A 20472-nucleotide genomic window follows, 5' to 3' on the forward strand; every position below is an offset into this window, starting at 1 on the left:
CTGCTTCCAGGGAATGTGTGTCAAGCTTAGGACCCTGTGGTGTGGGGATGCCAGGGGAGGGGGACGAGGCAGGCCACCAAGGCTGTGACATTGGGCAACTGAGTCACAAGTTCTGCCTCTGCTAGGTTCTGTATATCGTAAAATAGAAACTTTGTTTTGTGATAACTTGGGGCTAAAGGAAAGTTCTAGAACCATACAGAGGGTTCCCAGGGCCTCTTCCCTTAGCTGCCCCAGGAAGAACACCTCTCACGTGGCCAGGGTCTGGCGATAGAGGCCAGAAGGTGGACAGAGGAGTTTATATCCAGGTGGGCTGGATGGGAGGTAGGGCGCACATGAGTCCGCGCTGGCCGCAGTCCGTGTGTGCCTGCTGACAGAGCTGCCCGCCTCCGCTGACCCCGGCCTGTGCTCGGAGGACACGCCGCGTGGACTGGACCTGCTTGCCCATGTGCTCGTCTGCAGTCAGATGGGGGCCACAGGTCTTTGACCCGAGGTCCTCGCAGATATTGTGGGCTGCACTTCTGGGCCCAGGCCTGTCCACGGGGGCTGTCCCCACTCCTCCTGGAGGGAGCCAGGCCTGGCCAGAGCCCTGCTCTCAGTGTGCTGTGCTGGGCTAGCTGGGCCTAGCCTGATGTAGCTGTTACCTGGATGTTCATTCACCCAATAAGGATTTTCCTTTTTGAAGTTTTTATTTGAAAAGCAGAGTTGATACATAAACAGAGAGAGAGAGAGAGAGAGAGAGTGAGAGAGAGAGAGAGAGAGAGATCTGCCACCTCTGGTTCATTCCCAAATGTCCGCAATGGCCAAGGCTGGTCAGGAGTTCCACCGAGTCTCCCACATGGTAACAGGAGCCCAGGCACTTGGGCAGCCACCCGCCGCCTCCCGGGTGTGTCAGCAGGGAGCTGGGTGGGAAGTGGGGCTGGCACGTGCTGTGAGATGGGTTGTGGGCAGCCCAGGCTGCCTCCTGGGGTGTGTCAGCAGGGAGCTGGGTGGGAAGTGGGGCTGGCAGGTGCTGTGAGATGGGTTGTGGGCAGCCCAGGCTGCCTCCTGGGGTGTGTTAGCAGGGAGCTGGATGGGAAGTGGGGCTGGCACGTGCTGTGACATGGGCTGTGGGCAGCCACCCGCCACCTCCCGGGTGTGTCAGCAGGGAGCTGGGTGGGAAGTGGGGCTGGCACGTGCTGTGAGATGGGTTGTGGGCAGCCCAGGCTGCCTCCTGGGGTGTGTCAGCAGGGAGCTGGGTGGGAAGTGGGGCTGGCACGTGCTGTGAGATGGGTTGTGGGCAGCCCAGGCTGCCTCCTGGGGTGTGTCAGCAGGGAGCTGGGTGGGAAGTGGGGCTGGCACGTGCTGTGAGATGGGTTGTGGGCAGCCCAGGCTGCCTCCTGGGGTGTGTCAGCAGGGAGCTGGGTGGGAAGTGGGGCTGGCACGTGCTGTGAGATGGGTTGTGGGCAGCCCAGGCTGCCTCCTGGGGTGTGTCAGCAGGGAGCTGGGTGGGAAGTGGGGCTGGCACGTGCTGTGAGATGGGTTGTGGGCAGCCCAGGCTGCCTCCTGGGGTGTGTCAGCAGGGAGCTGGGTGGGAAGTGGTGTGGGCCCCAATAAGTACTGACTTGACTTCATGGGGTGAGTCTTGGGGCTGTGGGTCGTTGCTTGCTTCACCCTGATGGGGCTGACTCTGTGCCTTCGTGGCCCTTCTGGCCCCGCCCCTCTTCAAGCCTCGCCACCCGCACCCAGGTTGCTCCAGGCGCTGCTTGCCCCAGTCCTGAACTTTGCCATGTCATCAAAGAGCCATGACTGGGGTCTGGGGTGCTCGCTATGGCTCCTGGGCCTTCCCTGCTGACCAAGCTGGGTCGCATGTCTGGTGGCCCCCACACATGCTGTGTTTCTGTGCCTGCACGCACGAGGGGTCTCTAACAAGCGCCTTTGCAGGGGGGCTCTGCTGTGGTACAGTATGTTATGCAGCTGCTGTGGAATCCACATCACATCCAGCTCTACTTCTTGTCCGACTCCCTGCTAACACACCCTAGGAGGCAGCAAGGTGGCCCGAGTGCGTGGCCCTGCACCGCACGGGAGACTAAGCTGGCTGCCTCTGGGTCCTGGCCCAAACCTGGCCCGGCTGGCTGCTGTGGCCATTTGAGTGCTGAGCCGGTGGCTGGGCGAGCTCATCCTCTCTGTTCCTTTGCTGCTGCCCTTTCCAACAAGGAAGGCTTACAGGCAGGAGTACCGGGAAGAGCGGTGAGCACGGATTGCAAACCGCTGGCACCGAAGAAAAACTCACCTCTTCAGCACGTCCCTTGGGAGACTTTTGTAGCACCGTGTGTGCAAAACAATAGAAAGCAGAGCGCCCAGCTGCCAGCGGCCTGACATGGCATTGCAGCTTCCCGGTGGGAGCGACTCACGTCAACAGACCACACTCCTGAGCTCACCATGATCCCATCCCCAGGCGGTCCTGTGGAGGCCCCGCTGCGGGCTGCCTTCCACCCGGGACCTTTTCCTTGTGTGATGAGGTTTCTGAGGAGCAGGGCACTGAGGCCTCACTGAGCCCAGTCCGGCACTGTGGCCTTACTCCACGCCCCTGCCACCTCCACAGTCACTGGGTTGATACTGCACACACCTGTTAGGGAGTGGGCCCCTGTGGGTGGGTCTCAGTCACCTGCAGCTTGATGCTCCTCAGCCCCAGGGGCCAGGGCAGCCCTGGGCTCGTCAGGGAGAGCTGCGGCCCTGCCCCGTACAGGACCTGTGCGGCCCACGTCTGCCCTCCGCCCGTGTGTGACCAGCTCTCGCACTGAGGCACTCGGCGTCTTGGGGCACCTGCGGGCCATATTCCTTCACCAGCCACATCTCCAAGACACTCCATCTCATGTGGCCCTGGCTCTGTCCCCATTGGCCACCCCACCCCCATCACTTCCCGTGAACTTGGCTCCTGCCGTGTCTCAGGGCCCACCTAGGCCGCAGTAGGTGAGGCGCCTACTGGGAACCTTCTCCCACCTGTCTGCGTTCTGTCGGCCACCGCTCTGGGCTTGTATGCAATCTGGAGTCACCAAGCTTTTTCCTCTTTGTTTTTTTTCATTATTTTTTTAAAGATATTTTTATTGGAAAGTTGGATTTACGGAGAGGAGAAACAGAAAGATCTTCCATCCGCTGGTTCACTCTCCAAGTGGTCACAATGGCCAGTGCTGAGCTGATCCAAAGGCAGGAGCCAGGAGCCTTTTCTGGGTCTCCCACGCGGGTGCAGGGTCCCAAGGCTTTGGGCCGTCCTCGACTGCCTTCCCAGGCCACAGGCAGGGAGCTGGATGGGAAGTGGGGCCACCGGGATTAGAACCGGCGCCCATATGGGATCCCGGCGCGTTCAAGGTGAGGACTTTAGCTGCTAGACCACTGTAAGGCACCCCTCCTCCTTTTTTTCCTTCTTTTCAGGAGTCCATGCCTTTGGCCTTTGGCACACGTTGACCTTTGTGCCAGGTCAGGAAATATTCCAAGCTCATTGTCTTGCATGCGGATGCCCGGCCTCCCCAGCCACATTTTTGGAAAATTTGTCCCATTCTCATCGGGTGGCCTACTCGAGAGTCATCTCAGCTTGCGTGCCGGGCCCGCTAGGCGCTCTGTCCCGCCCAACCTGCACGGCCGCCTGCATTCCAGCACCAGGCTGCTCAGGTGACCTCGGCTTTCGCGTCAGCGCTGGAATCCAAGTGGAGACCTCTGACTGCTTCTCCCCCTTCAGGCCCGGCCTTTGCGCTTTTCTGTCTCTGCGAAGAGCGTCGCAGTGCCTCTGGCGGGGCTGCCTAGGCGCTGCCGTCGGTAGCTCTGATGTCCTAGCCCTGTGAAGTCATTGCTGCCCCAGCTGTGGCTGTGTTGCACTTTCTTATGTCCTATTCACTTTATGGCTCTCTGGGGAGTGGATCAGTGGGTGACAATCTCTGTGTCTGTCTCTTTACAAAAATATTGTTACAAAGACACAGCTAAAGGAGCCAGCCTTTCCTGCTCTGCGGTTTGGGGCAGGTTGAAGGACAGATGTCACAGCCGAGGACTGGCCGCGCTCACTGCTCTGAGAGGGAGTCGGGGAGAAGGAGGGCTCGCCCTGGCCTGTCAGGTCCCCCAGCTGCTCATGCCATCACTGTTGCTACCCAAGGCGTGAGTCAGCAAGCAGTGGGACCAGAAACTAGAGCTGCATGCTGGACGCAGCCTCTGCAACACGTGCTAGTTGCCCAGGCCAAACTCCAGCACGTCCAGCGTGCACTGGGCATTCCCGCAGACCGTCAAGTCCAGGCCGCCTGCTTCAGGAAGCCTTCAGATGAGTGACTGTCCGACCCGTCTGACCCATCCCGGCCCTGACCCATCCCCGCTCTGACCCATCCCGGCCCTGACCCATCCCCGCTCTGACCCATCCCCTCCCTGACCCATCCCCGCTCTGACCCATCCCCACCCAGACCCATCCCCGCTCTGACCCATCCCCACCCTGACCCATCCCCTCCCTGACCCATCCCCACTCTGAGCCATCCCCTTTCCTCCTTGGAGTTCTCTTTGACTTTTGTGCTCCTGGGAACCTGTCTGTTCCATCTGACTGTTGGTGCTTTCTGCTCGCCCTGTTTCTGCATGGCTGGGCTGTCCCCACGCGGCTCTCCGGCTGTCTGCGTGGCTGGGCTGTCCCCACGCGGCTCTCCGACGTCACTGGTTGGACTTCCTCCAGCATGGACTGCTCTGCTTCGCTCACCTTTCCCCGCAGTGACGTGGGCTCCTTGGTCTCTTCCGCCTGCATTTGTTGATTCCTGCCCCCTTCTCTGGAACTCCCGCCCTCCCTCCCAGCGCTGAGCTTGGATTCCTCGCTTCCCCCAGTCCCTCACGGCGTAGACTCCGGAAGGTTTGACCGCTTAGGCTGTGTCTCGTGACATTGCGGCTCGTCGCCATCCCGTTCCCGGCCGCATTGTCGCCTTGTCTCCCCTGCGGCTGTGGAGTTGCATCCTGTTGCACGCTCATGCCCTGTCGCACGTTTCCAACCTCAGCCTCTGTGGCTGCAGCAGAAGCGTCTGACTTTTCCCAGGAGGCCTTGTCCATGGCCTGCCCTTTGACCTGTCCCGGAAAGACAGAGTTGGGGCGGGTGAGGCTGGCTTATTCTGGCAGTGCTGGCACGGGAGCTGGGATCGGGGGACCTGGTCACTGCACACATGCCATCGAGCTGCAGGGGCCGGGAGGACGGAGCCTGTTTGCAGGGCCAGGAACAGCCCCAGTGGAGCCTGGATCTCTGGGGCTCGGCCAGGGCTCCGCGGTCGGGGTGCTGCCATGCTGGGCCTCCCAACACTGCAGCTCCTGTTGGCAAGGCCTGCATGCCACCCACATGCGCCACGCGTGCCAGGTACATATACGCAAGCATGGGCGTTGTGCAGCCTGACGGAGCTGTGGGGCCTGGCTGGGCTTTGAGGCTCGGGGTCCTCAGTGATGATGGCCATGCCTGTGGCTCAGCAGAACAGGTGTGGCCCGTGGGGTCGTGTGTGATAGGGGCGCCCAGTGCCTGGCCGTCAGCCGGGACAGCTTGGAAGGCCTTGGAGGGAGGTGTGACTTGAGGTGACCCCGACATACAAGCTGCGTGCATCCCAGCTGGGCCCGACCCTAAAGAAGGGACCGCCTGGGCTCTCCACCCCCTCAGCGCAGGCCCCTCTAGGTGGGTGGGCACAGTGGAGGAAGCACTCGCTGCTCGGGCCACGGGCAGGAAGCGATGCAGGAAGAGCCCAGCAGGGCAGGCTCTGCCGGGTGGGCGTTGCCATGGCTGCATGTCCTGCCCCTCGCTTCCTCAGCGGCAGCCCTGGCATCGGGAGAGGACCCAGGCGTCAGTCAGACCAGGGGCCACAGCGTGGGGCAGCACGGGGCAGGACAGACCCAGGCATGGGTCGGACCACAGGCCGCAGCGTGGGGCAGCCCTGGGTGGGAGGTGACAGACCCAGGCGTGGGTCGGACCACGGGCCGCAGCATGGGGCAGGACAGACCCAGGCGTGGGTCGGACCACGGGCCGCAGTGTGGGGCAGCCCTGGGTGGGAGGTGACGGATCCAGGCGTGGGTCGGACCACGGGCCGCAGTGTGGGGCAGCCCTGGGTGGGAGGTGACAGACCCAGGCGTGGGTCAGACCACGGGCCGCAGCGTGGGGCAGCCCCGGGCAGGAGGTGACGGATCCAGGCGTGGGTCGGACCACGGGCCTCAGCGTGGGGCAGCCCTGGGTGGGAGGTGACGGATCCAGGCGTGGGTCGGACCACGGACCACAGCGTGGGGCAGCCCCGGGCAGGAGGTGACAGACCCAGCTCCTGTATTGCAGCGTCCCCTTTACTGGGATGGCTACTCTGGGGGCCGAACCTTCGTGGCTTTTTGCTGGCCCTCTCTGTAGTGGGGCCCAGAAAGAGCCCTGCTGACCGCCTCCCAGCGGGCGGCACCCGGGGAGCTGGCCGGGGGCGCAGTGGTGGGTGTCACACACCTGCTGCGCTGGGACCCTAACCCTGGCCGCGGTACCCTGCTTGCCTCCCGACCCACTCCCCTCTACCTTAGCTGCTCGTGTGTGTGTCTACCTCCTGATGGTCCTGTGGCACCTGTGGGCATTTCTGCAGCACCCATGGCACCAGGTACCCATGGCGCACTCCCTGGGCTGGTGCCAGTGGGCTTCGGTGGGGTCTCAGTGTATTTTTAATTGAGTGGGAAGGTCCTGGTTGCGTGAGAGGTTCCTGTTTGCACAGTAGCCAGCAAGGGATGTACGCTGAGGTTGGGCGAGCGGTGGCCGCTGCCCTTCGCCGGGCTGCAGCGTCCTGGCCCTGGTGAGCCGCTGCCCCATCCTGTGGTGAAGGCTGCCCTTTGAGCCCAGGCAAGGAGGGGCTGAGCAGTCTGCAGCCCCCTCCAGCAGCTCCCTAAGCAGGAGGAAGTGTGCAGAGAAGGCTGGTGGGGGCAGCTGCTGGGACCGGAAATGGGCATTCCTGCCAGGGCAGCTCAGTACCAGGTGTGTGGCGGGGCTGCCCCGGGGCCTGCAGGCTAGCGCTGTAGGCTGGTGGACTCGGCTCAGGGCAGAGCCCCATCGGGGACCCAGTGACCGCAGGAAAATATACACTGTGGCCTGGGCAGCAGCCATGGGGACTGTGGGCCGGTGACTCTTGGGATGCCACAGGTCACGCATGGAGGGGACAGGGCCGGGTTTGGGGGGTCACCAGCAGGAAGGCGGTGTCCTGGTGGGCAGCTGGGAACGTCCCGTGCTGGCTTCCTGTGCTCCACCCACCCACATCCCTGCTTCTCTTGCAGCCTCTGCCCGCCTCCCAGTGCCCCGACCTTCCAGGCATGGCCATGCCTGTGGGCAGGGCATGGCCAGCTCTGGGCCTGGGAGGCCAGAAGCAGCCTTCTTGTTGGGGGCCAACAGAATGCAGAGACCCAGGTCTTGTGGGGAACGCTGCCCTGCTCAGTGATGGCTGCTGGAGTCTCGGGGCAGCCTGTGCCGTACACTCTGGGGTCTGGCCCCCCTGGGAGCTGTGTTTACGCATATGCAGGTTGTGGGGGCTGCTGGGGCTGACCCAGGGGTGACAGACTGTGCCGTGTGGTCTAGCTGGCTGTCACACTGCGTGCCTTTAGGAGGGCACAGGCGTGGTTTGGCCTCCCGCCCATGTGTGGACCCTCACCCTGTGGACCACCTGTGCCACCCCAGGCAGGACTGCATTGAGTCAGATTCGACGGGGGTGGGTTGGAGTTTTTGAGCCTCCACTTTTTGTCTGAGTAATGGGTGTCTGTTTTTGAAAGATTGCTTCTTTGAAAGGCAAAGTTAGAAAGCTGAGGGGGAGCAGAAGTCGACTCCCTGGATGGTCGCCAGAGCCAGGGCTGGGCTAGCTGGAAGCCAGGTCGCCCACAATGTGGACAGGGCTGCAAGCATGTGACCCCCGCTGCTCTGATAGGGACAGCACAGGTGGGGCAGCACAGAAGGTGCTCCACAGCACTGCCGGCACTGCAGGCAGAGGCTTAACCTCCTAGGCCACAGCCCTGACGCTGTAACGAACGGCCATCTGAATGGACACCTGTGACGGTGGTGTGTGTGAGAGACAGAGAGAATGTGTGGGTATGTGGGAGAGTATGCATTGTGTGTGCGCGTGTGAGCGTGTGAGAGCGTGTGTGCATGTGAGAGCATGTGTGCACATGTGTGAGAGCATGTGTGCATGTGTGTGCGTGTGAGAGCATGTGTGCACGTGTGCGTGCGTGTGAGAGCGTGTGTGCACGTGTGTGTGTGCGTGCGTGTACGTGATCCTCAAAGATCTCACAGTGACAAGCAGGCATGGAGATTTTGCAGCTCCTGGTACCAAGGTGGCCCTTCTGTCTTCACCTTTGCTCAGCTTGCGAGTGCCTTGGGCGGCCGAGTGTGGCCCCTGAGGCTCCAGGCTGGGGAAGCGCCTGCTGTGGCTGCAAAACGCCCCCAGCAGTGCGGCGGGCATGTGGCCTGCTGGGAGGGGCATGGCCAGCGTGGGCTGGGAAATGACCTGGTGGCTGCTCTCCCATCATCCATGGCCGAAGGGAGCGGGGCTAGGAGGAAGGCGGGGACGTTGAGGGGAGGCCCCTGGCCACTGCTACTGTCCCTCTGGTGAATGACCCTGGCTGTGTTTGTCCCAGCTGCCCCTGGGGGCCAAGGCCACCACGGAAGGAGGCTGTGTCTGTGGTGGGCCGTGGAGGGGGTTTCCGGGCCAGGCAGGCGGGGCCCTGGCCTGAGGTTGTCCCCACCGGTGTCTGAGGGGCCCAGAGCAGTTCCCGTGGGGGTGGGGGAGTGTAGTGTCCCTCCACGGAGGACAGCATGGGACCTCACGCAGATAAGCTCTGCTCATGGGTTGTTGTCCTTCATTGTTCCGGCACCTTCTAAATATACCCTCTGCGGGCTAGCTTATCGTGGCCTCATGTTCTGCGCGGGCAGCGGTGGAGCCGGGCAGCCTCCAGCCTCTTCTGGGCGCTCCCGTGGCCTGTGTGTGCCCACTATGCTGGAGGGAGGGAGGGAGGGTTCCCCGGGCGGCCAAGAGCAGCCTCCCGCTTCTGCAGGAGAGGGTTGGACGCGCTCCTGGGGTGGATGGAGGAAAAGTGTGAGCCGCCGTGGTGTCTGCAGGCGTGGCTCCCAGCTCCCGAGTGGACCCTGCCGTGTCTCACCTGAGAACTTGGTGCCGAGAGAGCTCTCCCAGTTCTGGGAGCTGGGGGCTCCTACTCAGCCCAGCACGTGGGCAGCCCCTCTGTGCACCTGCCACAGCCCAGGGATTACCCACCCTCACCCAGAGCCTCTTTCTCCCTATAAAGTTATGGGGACACAGCCACACTCGTGCCCATATTGTTGATAACGCTTTATGGGGACACAGCCATGCCCACTGCCCGTTTCGGTTGGTAACATTTTATTGGGCGTGGCCATTCCCAGCTTGCCGGGAGAGGTGGGTGCCCAGCCATACTTGAAGCACTTCCCCGCCGGCCCACAAGAGTGTCAGACCGGAGTCACGGCCAACCTCTCAGTTCTGACTCTGCCCCTGCCCTCCTGCTGGGCCTGGGAGGACCGTTCCCTCCGGCACCCCCAACAGGCTTTGGCTGTGGGTACACAGGGCCGTGGCAGGGGTCGCCCTCCCCATTGGCCCTCATGGAGCTGCTCTGCTGGGCTGGAGTGAGGACCCTGGGGGGATGTGTGACCCCCTGGGTGGGATGAGTCCAGGTAAGGGCCCTGGCTTGCCCCTGCCTTGTGGGCTCCGAGTCTTGAACTTGGCCAGCTCGGCTCCGCAGCCTGGAGAACTACAGGGTCCAGCGATGGCCCTGACTACTTGCCCATCTCTGAGTGCAGGGGGAACAGGTCCGGGCCTTGGGTATCGACTGTGCCAACCCTGAAGTGCCCCAGCCAGTGACTTCCTGGGAGGCCTCAGCGCCCAGGGAACTCTCAGCCTTGCTGGGCGCTGGGCAGGGGGAGAGGTGAGGTGTGGTCCCTGGGGTCAGTGGTCCCAGGGACTGACTTCCCCGACTAGCTGTGGCCCAGTGCAAGGGAGGTGAAGGTGGGGCAGTGCTGCTCACACACTGGAGGCCTGCATGGAGGAGGCGACAGCCCTGAGCTCCCCAGTTCAGCCTGGCTCAGTGTCGGCCCAGCAGAGGGACATTGGCTGGAGCCGGGCTGAGCACACTTGCTGGGGAAGGTGGCTTGTAGTCATCATTGGGCCGTGTGGGCTTTGGGTGTTTGACCTAGGAGTTCCCAGGTTACTGCCCTGGGCAGGTCTGGGGTAAACCCAGCGTCTTGGGGAACATGGCTGAGAGCCCAGATCCCCATGCGGGAAAGGCTGGCGCCCAACTTGAGCCACAGCTCCAGCCTGGGGTGCATGGGGTGAAACCAAACTGCAGCCACCTTGCTCCTACCACTCACAAGACGTCACCCCGGAAGGCTCTGTGGGGAGGAAGCAGACCATTGGGGGTGGGTGGTCCGTGGAAGCCCTGTAGGCCAGGCCGCCCACACTGGGTGCTGCAGGCTGGGTGGACCCTCTGTGGTTGGGTGCTTGGTTTGCCAGCTGCCTGGGAAGGACCATGGACTCACCATGGGGCGGGGAGGGGGCTGTTTGTGCTTGAGAATGGGCCTCGTCCCTGAGGTCACAGGACATGGCCCCAGGGCCGCAGCCTGGTCTCCCTACCCACATGTTGGGTCCTCTGGGTGGCTGTAACCTCGTGTACTTGGGGCCTCGGGCCAGCTGGAGCTCACCTGGAGGTCTGACACGTCTGTGGCCCAGCTCCTAGGATGGTGTGGGCTGAGTATACCCCTGGGAGGCCGTGGTCTTGCTCGCACCTGCAGATGCCTGCCTGGCTGATTCCCACTCGGGTGCCCAGCCGTGTGGGACAGGTGAATGACCTCGGGGCTGCTAATGTCCAGCCCGGGCTTGGGACATGCGACAGGCAGCTGCAGCGGGGCTATTTGAAATCCCTAGGAACCCATGGTGGCTGGCAGACTGCACCCCAGCCTGCTCTGCCTGGGGTGGGCCTCTGCTGGTGGAAGGCAGGGCTCACCAGCCGCCCCAGGGACAGGCAGCTCGGGCCCGACTCCATGGTGAGGTCAGCTGTGGGCTCACACACAGCATCCCCAGCCCGTGTCCCCGGCTTCCAGGCCACAGCCAGGGCATCCAGCCCGATCCTCACCAGCTCCGGGGCTGGACCCTGCCCTTCCGAATGCTGCCAGTCTCCTGGACCAAACCGCTGGCGTGACCTTCTGTATCAGATCCAGTGTGCAGCACGGGGCCTGTATCGGCCCCTACGTGACTCAGCCGGACAGCGGTGCCAGGCACGGTTCCTGCAGGTGGCCGGGCAGCGGGGTGTCCCGGCCCCGCCTCCCAGAGCGGCCCACTCCACTTCACCTTCCCCCATCCAGGAGTCCTCACAGCAAGGTCACCTCAGCCCAGCCAGGGCCCCTGCAGATAGCGGCCGATGTCCGATAAGGCTCTCCCCTGGACTGGCTGGCCCCCAGGCCCTGCGGTCACAGCAGCTGAAGTGGCTTTGTGGCCGAGACGAACAGGGAAGCCATTGTCCCTGGACGTGGGAGCACCTTCCTGGCCGCTGGCGGTGGACAATCCGGAGTGGGCAGCGCAGCCTGTCTTGCCCGGGCCTTGGCATTGCCAGGGGCTGTAACAGCCTGAGCCTGGGGGCTCAGCTGTGGGGTGGGGGCTCCCCAAGGGCCAGGATCCTGGTGCCGCCTTATTGAAGTTCCAGCTCTGCCCCGATTGGAGCACACAGGGCCCATAGGCTCAGCGTAGAGACGGGCCGGTGGCTTCTGATTCTCTCCTGAACTGCCATAAAGTGATGAGGTGTTGGGGACCCGCCTGGCCTGGCACAGGCCTGACCTTGGGGCAGCGTCCGCTGCTGGAGTGGGCCCAGGGGGTGACCTGCCCTGCTGCCCACCTCGGCCACTGGAGCCTCATGCTCCCCTCGTCTCCTGGCGCTGCTCCTGCTGAGGAGAGCTGTGGGCCACGTGTCTCTTGAGCACTGGCCGTTGGTGCCCAAGGGCGCTTCCTTGGGCAGGGCAGACGCCCCCAGTCCTCAGAGGGCCCTAGACAGGGGCTTTGGACATGTCTCCATGGTGGGCCGGCCGGCCATGCTGTGAGGACCTTGGCCACATTTGCTGGCCTCTGCCACGGGGTCCCCGAAGCTGTGGAGGGGCAGTGGGAGTGCCACCTCCCTTTGTGCAATGCTCACCCTACCCTCGGGCACCCTGCAGGCCAGGGGAGCTGGCAAGCGGACACCTTCTGCCCTAGGGCACCTGCACTTCCTCTTGGCCGGGCAGTGTTGTGCCTAATCCGACTTACCACTCTGCAAATCAAAACAAACACGTCAAGGATTAGGCCTGGCAGCCTGAGCCTTCAGGTGCCCTGTGGGCAGCGCGGGGCCAAGCCCCATGGGCCAGTGGCCCAGATTGCCAGTATCTGGATGGGCCACCCTGCACAGTGGTGCTGTGTCCCCGAGGGCCACCTCCCATGGGGCTCCTTGGCTGTTGGGCAATTGGATCGGCATGGGCACTGAGCTCCCAGAGCAGCTGAGGGCACAGATGTCAGCAGGGACCAGGGAGAGGCCTGGGCATGGCATCAGGCTTGCCACTCCCCGGCCTGTGCAAATCCCGGTAACTGTGGTGTGAGGGCCGAGTCAGGGTCAGGAGTCAGAGCTGCCTGACAGCTTCTGAGGCCCCAGGCCAGGCAGGGCCAGGCAGGGCCAGGCAGGGCTAGGCGGGTGCCCACAGCCCGAGGGGCCTCCTGGGAGTGGTGTTGCTGTCCCCATGCCTACTGAGCGGGTGAGAAGTGGATGTTGCACATGGCAGGCACCAGGGTCCACCCCTGCAGGCGGACATTCATGATGGGGAGCTGGTGGGAACGGCAGCTTTTGGTCTGGGTCCCAGCAGCAGGAGGGTAAGGAATCACAGGGGAGCAGCATTACACACCATCGGTCCTGGGGGGCCCCGGGTGGGCTGTGCAAGGCCACGGAGGGCAAACCTGGCTGTTTGTCACCCCCAGAAAGCTTGGAACTGGAGGCATAGGTGGCAGGGAGAGGCCAGGTGTGGGAGCACGGAGCCTGCAAGAAACTATGGGAGTGTCTGGGCAGCTGTGGGCAGCTGTGGGCACAGGCCCAGGCATACCACCTTGGACCCCATTCCTGGGGCTGTGGGGCAGCTCCCTTGTTGTCCTGGCCCTGGCTGGCTGTCCCCCAGGCAGGGGAGGACTGGGGCAGCCTGGACAGCCCAGGGTCCTCGGCTGGCTGACTGGCCGTGACGCCATCACAGCAGACAGCTGTCTATTGAGGGCCGGCCACAGCAGAGCTGAGCAGCCAGGGAGCTGACACTGGCAGGGCTGGCCACACCTTCCTTTAGATGTGCCCTGTGGAGGGGCAGCTGGGCCCTGAGCGCCAGGGTCCTGGGAACCGTGGTGTGCAGAGGGAGACACGTGGCTCACACAGTGTGCCCACACCCAGATGTCTGACAGTCTTGTTACTGTCGGGTCTAGAATGGTCTGCCCCATGAACCCGTTGCCCTGTCGTCTGGCTCTAGAACCAGTGTTCTCAGGACATGGAAACAGCCCATCACAACTGAGTCTAGAACGTTCTGTCACTCTCTCGGCTGCGTGAATCTGGAACGTTCTGTCCCTGTGATGGGAGGCTGTAATGCTTGCCACTTGCTCTCTGTGGACACAACTCCCCTAGACACAGCTGCCCCGGTCACCTCATATCTGCAGTGTGCTGGGGAGAAAGTGGGGGGCCAGCTGCTTGTCTGCCCCGGTGGCTGGGGAGGGAGGCTGGGTGTTGGCTCACGGGGGCGGGCGTGGCAGCCATGAACTGACCGGCACCCTGTCTCCTGCAGCTTCCTCATTGTACTCATCTGCCTCATCTTCAGTGTGCTGTCCACCATCGAGCAGTATGCCACCCTGGCCACGGGCACCCTCTTCTGGATGGTATGTGGGTACAGGGCTGGGACCTGAGGGCTGCTGCTGCCTTGGTCTCCAGGCGCCAGGCTACAGGGGAGAGGGTATGGCAGGAGGGCTTCCTGGAGGAAGGGTGGGGTTGTGGTTAACAGAGGTAAGCTTGGCTTACCCTTGTGGGGCACACAGGTGTCCCCTCCCGCGGTCACCTGATGTCCTGTTGGTGGGCGCGAGGTGTAGCTCCAGACCTGTGGGACCACCCAGCTGCTGGCACACCCCGGCCCTGTGCGGTCTGCAGCTTATCTGAGCCACGAGGCAGGGAGCCTGGGCTGGCAGTCATGAGGCCAGATCAGCCCTTATCATGTAGGCACACCTCTGGTGCTACGAAGGGCTGTGGGGTGCCCATGGGAGCCATCCAGCTGGCTGTGATAGGCAATGGTGTCATGAACGCCAGGGCTGTTGGTTTGGGGTCATAGGTCCATCCATGCTGGAAGACCCTGCCCTTTTTGACGGACTCTGAGCCTGTGAAGTATGCAGCTGGGTTGGGGACCACCTCACCATGCCTGAAGCCAGGCTAGGTGCAAGTGATGTGCTTGGCGCCCCATGGGACCTGTCCCGGCGTTGTGTCTGTGCCAAGCACTGCTGGGCCTGCCAGCTACTCCTCCCACGTGCTATTGTGTCAGCTTGTTCTGGGGAGTAGCTACATTCCACAGCATCCATGTTGGGAAAGGTCTTGTGATCACATCCTGCAGGCAATGTGATGGAGTCCTGCCGTGGGTGGGGCTGTGGGTGATGGAGTCCTGCCGTGGGTGGGGCTGTGGGTGATGGAGTGCTGTGGGTGGGGCTGTGGGTGATGGAGTCCTGCCGTGGGTGGGGCTGTGGGTGATGGAGTGCTGTGTGGGTGGGGCTGTGGGTGATGGAGTGCTGTGTGGGTGGGGCTGTGGGTGATGGAGTCCTGCCGTGGGAGGGGCTGTGGGTGATGGAGTCCTGCCGTGGGAGGGGCTGTGGGTGATGGAGTGCTGTGTGGGTGGGGCTGTGGGTGATGGAGTGCTGTGTGGGTGGGGCTGTGGGTGATGCAGTGCTGTGTGGGTGGGGCTGTGGGTGATGGAGTGCTGTGTGGGTGGGGCTGTGGGTGATGGAGTCCTGCCGTGGGAGGGGCTGTGGGTGATGGAGTGCTGTGTGGGTGGGGCTGTGGGTGATGCAGTGCTGTGTGGGTGGGGCTGTGGGTGATGGAGTCCTGCCGTGGGTGGGGCTGTGGGTGATGGAGTGCTGTGTGGGTGGGGCTGTGGGTGATGGAGTGCTGTGTGGGTGGGGCTGTGGGTGATGGAGTCCTGCCGTGGGTGGGGCTGTGGGTGATGGAGTCCTGCCGTGGGTGGGGCTGTGGGTGATGGAGTCCTGCCGTGGGTGGGGCTGTGGGTGATGGAGTGCTGTGTGGGTGGGGCTGTGGGTGATGGAGTGCTGTGTGGGTGGGGCTGTGGGTGATGGAGTGCTGTGTGGGTGGGGCTGTGGGTGATGGAGTCCTGCAGTGGGTGGGGCTGTGGGTGATGGAGTCCTGCCGTGGGTTGGTGGTTTTGGCTGTTCTCACTGCATAAGGAGTACTTTCTTTTCTTTTTTCTTTCTTCCTCTTTCATTGCTTCTATCCTTCTTCTCTCCCTCCCTCCCCACTTCTCTCTTTCTCTTTTTTTTTCTCCCTTCTTTCCTTTTGCAAATTCCTAGATGGTTGTTTGTTTTTTAAAATTTAGCTTTATTGGAAAGTCAGATTTAGAGTGGAGAGACAGGGAAAGATTTTCTGTCTGCTGGTCCATTCCCCAAGTGGTCACAATGCCTGGAGCTTTGAGGGTCAGGAGCCAGGAGTGGCCCCTAGTTTTCCCACCCAGATGCAGGGTCCCAAGGCTTCGAGCCATCCTTCACTGCTTTCCCAGGCCACAAACAGGGAGCTGGAAGGGAAGTGGAGCAACCAGGATTTGAACTGGTACTCATGTGGTTGCTGGCACTTTCAGGTGGAGTATTAGTTGAGCCATCACACCCAGCCCAGTGAGGAGTGTTTTCTGTCCATTTCACAGCAAGTCTTCTGCCATGCCTCATGCTGACCACAGCACGTTAGGGTTCTCAGTAGCTGCAGAGGCAGCTGCACCAGGCCTGGGGGAGTCCCTGGGACTCTGGGTGTCAGGAGTCGCATGGCTGTGTGTGACTACATTAGCACAATGCACGCACCAGGCCTGGGGATGGCGGGGTCTCCCCCAGGGACTGTCAGCAGAGTGTCCATGTCAGGCCTGGGGACGGCGGGGAATCCCCCAGGGACTACTCCCAGGGCTTGTGTGTGTCCTGTCATGTTTCGTCAGGGCTCCGCGGTACTCTCCTGGTACTCTGGGCTGCCCAGGGCGGCCTTCAGCCCCGCTGTTGGGCAGAGGCTATGGTTCTGGGGTCATGGTGGCAGCGGCCTGTTCAGTGTATGTCGTCGCACCCTCCTGGGGCCCTGCAGGTGTGTGTCCACATAACAGCAGAGGCACAGACGCACACCCACAGGTCTGCAGCTGCACACGTGTGGGGACTGCCCGGAAGGGCTGTGACCGCGTGGTGTGTTCACACCATGGGACACATGTGTGCAGCTTTGCAAATGGGTACCTGTGTGCTCACACGTGGCAATGGGTGAGTGATTTGTGCCATGGGCTTGTGTGCCCACAGCACTGTGCCTTTGTCCCCGTGGTGAGCACTGTGTTTATGAAGGCGTGTGTATGTGTGTGTGTGAAGGCATGTGGATGTGGTGTGTGCGTGTGGATGTGTGTGGATGTGTTGTGTGTGCGTGTGGATGTGTGTATGTGTGTGGATGTGGTGTGTGTGTGTGGATGTGGTGTGTGCGTGTGGATGTGTGTGGATGTGGTGTGTGCGTGTGGATGTGGTGTGTGCGTGTGGATGTGGTGTGTGTGTGTGTGGTGTGTGTGTGAAGGCATGTGGATGTGGTGTGTGCGTGTGGATGTGTGTGGATGTGGTGTGTGTGTGTGTGGATGTGGTTGTGTGTGGATGTGTGTGTGGATGTGGTGTGTGTGGATGTGGTGTGTGTGTGTGTGGATGTGGTGTGTGTGTGTGTGTGGATGTGTGTGTGTGGATGTGGTGTGTGTGTGTGTGGATGTGGTGTGTGTGTGGATGTGGTGTGTGTGTGTGTGGATGTGGTGTGTGTGTGTGTGGATGTGGTGTGTGTGTGTGTGTGGATGTGGTGTGTGTGTGTGTGTGTGTGGATGTGGTGTGTGTGTGTGTGGATGTGGTGTGTGTGTGGATGTGGTGTGTGTGTGGATGTGGTGTGTGTGTGTGTGGATGTGGTGTGTGTGTGTGTGGATGTGGTGTGTGTGTGTGTGGATGTGGTGTGTGTGTGTGTGGATGTGTGTGTGTGGATGTGGTGTGTGTGTGGATGTGGTGTGTGTGTGGATGTGGTGTGTGTGTGTGTGTGTATGTGTGTGTGTGTGTGGATGTGGTGTGTGTGTGTGTGTGGATGTGGTGTGTGTGTGTGTGTGGATGTGGTGTGTGTGTGTGTGTGGATGTGTGTGTGTGTGGATGTGGTGTGTGTGTGTGTGGATGTGGTGTGTGTGTGTGTGGATGTGGTGTGTGTGTGTGTGGATGTGGTGTGTGTGTGTGTGTGGATGTGGTTGTGTGTGGATGTGTTGTGTGTGTGTGTGTGTGTGGATGTGGTGTGTGTGTGTGTGGATGTGTTGTGTGTGTGTGTGTGTGTGGATGTGGTGTGTGTGTGTGTGGATGTGGTGTGTGTGTGTGTGGTGTGTGTGTGTGTGGATGTGTGTGTGTGGATGTGGTGTGTGTGTGGATGTTGTGTGTGTGGATGTGGTTGTGTGTGGATTTGGTATATGTGCGAAGGCGTGTGGGTGTGGTGTGTGTGTGTCCTGCACAGTGAGTTCAAGGTGTGCATGTGTTGAATTTCTGTGTGTGCCTGTGTGTGTTTGAGCCCATGTAGGCTTATACATGTTTCTGATCATATATGTGGATCCATGTTATTGTGCGTGCGCGTGTGCTTGGCTGTGCTTGGCCATGCCTGCTCTGCTCATGTGCAGCTCGGATCTGGGCCTGTTGCTCCCTCACCCGTCTCCCCAGGGAACTCCCTTTGTGTGGATGGCTCTGATGCCATGGGAACTGTCCTGTGTCTGTGTCACCCCTAAGGCCTGTGTCCGTGCTGGAGGCCCGCCCTGAGGTCCTGGGGCTGGGGCCCGGGTGTGCTGGGGGCCCACCTTGAGGTGTTGTGCTGGGGCCTGGGTGTGCTGGGGCCTGGGTGTGCTGGGAGCCCACCCTGAGGTTCTGGTGCTGGGGGCCTGGGGTGTGCTGGGGGCCGGGGTTGTGCTGGGCCTGGGTGTGCTGGGAGCCCACCCCGAGGTCCTGGTGCTGGGGGCCCATCCTGAAGTCCTGGTGCTGGGACCCACCCTGTGGTCCTGGTCTGAGTCCTGTCCCAGGATGCCTGGGCCGCCAGCTGCTGCGGGGCCTGGCATCTGTGAGGCCCGGGCGCCTCCTGGTGGTCATTCCTGGACCTGTAGCCACTGAAGGCTGGCCCCTCACCCTGCACCTCTGGGGAGGGGCCTCCCCTTGTGATGTGGGCACAGTGACCCCGCCTGGTGCTCACTACACAACCAGGGGTGGGCTTCCCATGTCTGGAGTGAGCTCTGGCCCGGCTCTGGCAGCTCCCAGAGGGCGTACGCTCTGTGCCCTCTCTTACCCCACTGCCTGTCTTCACTGCATGCCCCCCGACCCTGCCTCAGGACCCTGGCGCAGGCCCTGTGCGTGACCTGGTGGGCCAGCTGAATCCCCCACCCCAACTGCTGCTTGCTTCCTGGCGCGTGGTTGTGCCATGATCCCGGAGTGCTGCCCAGGCAGGGGCCCTGGGGCCATGCACCCAGTTGGGGCCTCCTGCCCTCGGTACCCAGAGCTGTCCCATGGCACCCCCCCCCCCCACTCCGGTGCGGCTCCAGACTCCCGCACCCTCTGTCCTGCCAGGAGTCCGACCCTCACGGATGTCGCCCTTGGGGTCGTGCTGCGGCCAGCGGCCACTCAGAGTCGATCATGAGGACTGTTGGTGACACGGTGGGCGCAGCCGGTGGCCCATGTGGGAGGGGTCTGCAGGCATGGGGGTTTCCTGGAGGAGCAGCGGGGGCATCTGCTGTGGGGACGTGGTGCAGGCGTGCCCTCCTTGCTGCAGCTCACAGCCTCTAGATGCCTGGCCCGTGACCCCGACGCCGGGTGCCCTGGGGCGGGGACAGTGTGGCGGGGCCCAGAGCTCGGGTCCTGGAGGGGTGAGGGCTGGACCCCCGGCCGAAGGACGGCAGGGACAGAGGTGGCCTGACCGGCCGCGGCGGCACCAGGGGGCGCTCTTGTCACGTGCAGCGCAGGCGCTCTGGCCCGCCTCCTGGTGCTGAGCAAGGGCTGGGGGTGTGGGGGCCCCTTGGCATTCATGGGGGAGGGTCAGGCCCCACCATGTCTTCCCTGAGAGCCCGCAGGCCCCTTTGCTTGTGGGCCGCGCCCTGGAGAGGCCCACACCTCCGGCCTTGGGGAGCTGGGAGGCCACACAGGGGTCCCGGGTTGTGGGTCTGCAAAGGCCGAGTGGGGAGGGGGTCCGGCGCGGCGGGGGAGGGGGCGGCCTGAGCTCGGCTGGCCGGCCGCTGGCCTGTGCTTCCTGGGAGTGCAGGGCTGCAGCTCAGCCGTGGCTCTGTGCCGCGTGTGCCTGTCCCGGAAGCGAGTTCCGGGTTTAAGTGGCTTTCCTGTCTCCCCGAGGCCTGCTGCTGGCGGGGGCCCTCCTCTGCAGGGCTCCCCCAAAGAAGCTGCCCCGGGCCCCGCGCCACCCCAAGTCCCGGGACCCTCCTGGGCTGCCCGCAGCTCACAGCCCCGTGCGTGCGGGGCGCCCGGAGGCCTGGGCGATGAGGTCATGGCTTGCGGCTTCCTCCCCTGGCCGCCATGACCCTCCCCTCCCGCCAGCTGGATCCTGCTTCGCCCCTCGACTCTCCCGGCAACAACGTGAGACCCCGCGGGGACCGGGGCCCCTCTGCTGTGGAACAAAGTCGGGCTTCTCTCCTCAGCCCCCTGGGCCCCAGCCCCGGCCCCCTGTGCTCCTGCCAAGCATGCTGCCCGCTGCCAGCTGCTCCTGGCTGCACTGCTACCTGCAGGCTGGCGTCTGGGCAGCGCGGGGACACTGTGCCGACCAGGTCTTTGTGTGTGCTGAGCCTCCCTCAGCCCCCCAGGCCGGGACCCCCGGGCTCAGCTAAGCCAAGGCCTTCCCACCCTGGCTGGGAGCTGAGGCCCCAGGGGCCACAGTGGGGCCCTTCGCCGTCGCCCTGGGGAGCCCTGTGCGGGCACTTCTTCACTCCTCAGATGCCTCAGCCAGAGCTCAGCCAGCCTGGGTTAGGAGCAGGACAAGGCCCACGTGGGCACGGCCGGAAGCCCAGTCCGTGAGCCATCAACTGCTGCCCACGGGCTGCGTGCGGACATGGTCCCCCAGCGTCCTGTGAGCTGGGGCCTTGTGGGACGCATCGGAGCCCCGCACGCTGCCAACTGTGCACGCGTGAGGCCACGTGGCAGAGGGCACAGGGTGTGGCCTGTCCCTGTG

At 62.8% G+C, this 20472-nt stretch overlaps 1 protein-coding gene across 1 annotated transcript in view; it reads left to right on the forward strand.

Annotated features, from left to right (window-relative positions):
• Positions 1-20472, forward strand: part of KCNQ1 (potassium voltage-gated channel subfamily Q member 1) — a 191879-nt gene that overhangs the window by 12583 nt on the left and 158824 nt on the right. The window contains exon 2 of the mRNA XM_040970953.1: positions 13823-13913. Coding sequence (XP_040826887.1) covers positions 13823-13913 — 91 coding nt within the window. The remainder of the gene's footprint in view (positions 1-13822; positions 13914-20472) is intronic.

Source organism: Ochotona curzoniae, unplaced genomic scaffold (genome assembly GCF_017591425.1).
Source record: "Ochotona curzoniae isolate NIBS_2020 unplaced genomic scaffold, NIBS_Ocur_1.0 scaffold_4937, whole genome shotgun sequence".
In the NCBI taxonomy this organism is placed as follows: domain Eukaryota; kingdom Metazoa; phylum Chordata; class Mammalia; order Lagomorpha; family Ochotonidae; genus Ochotona; species Ochotona curzoniae.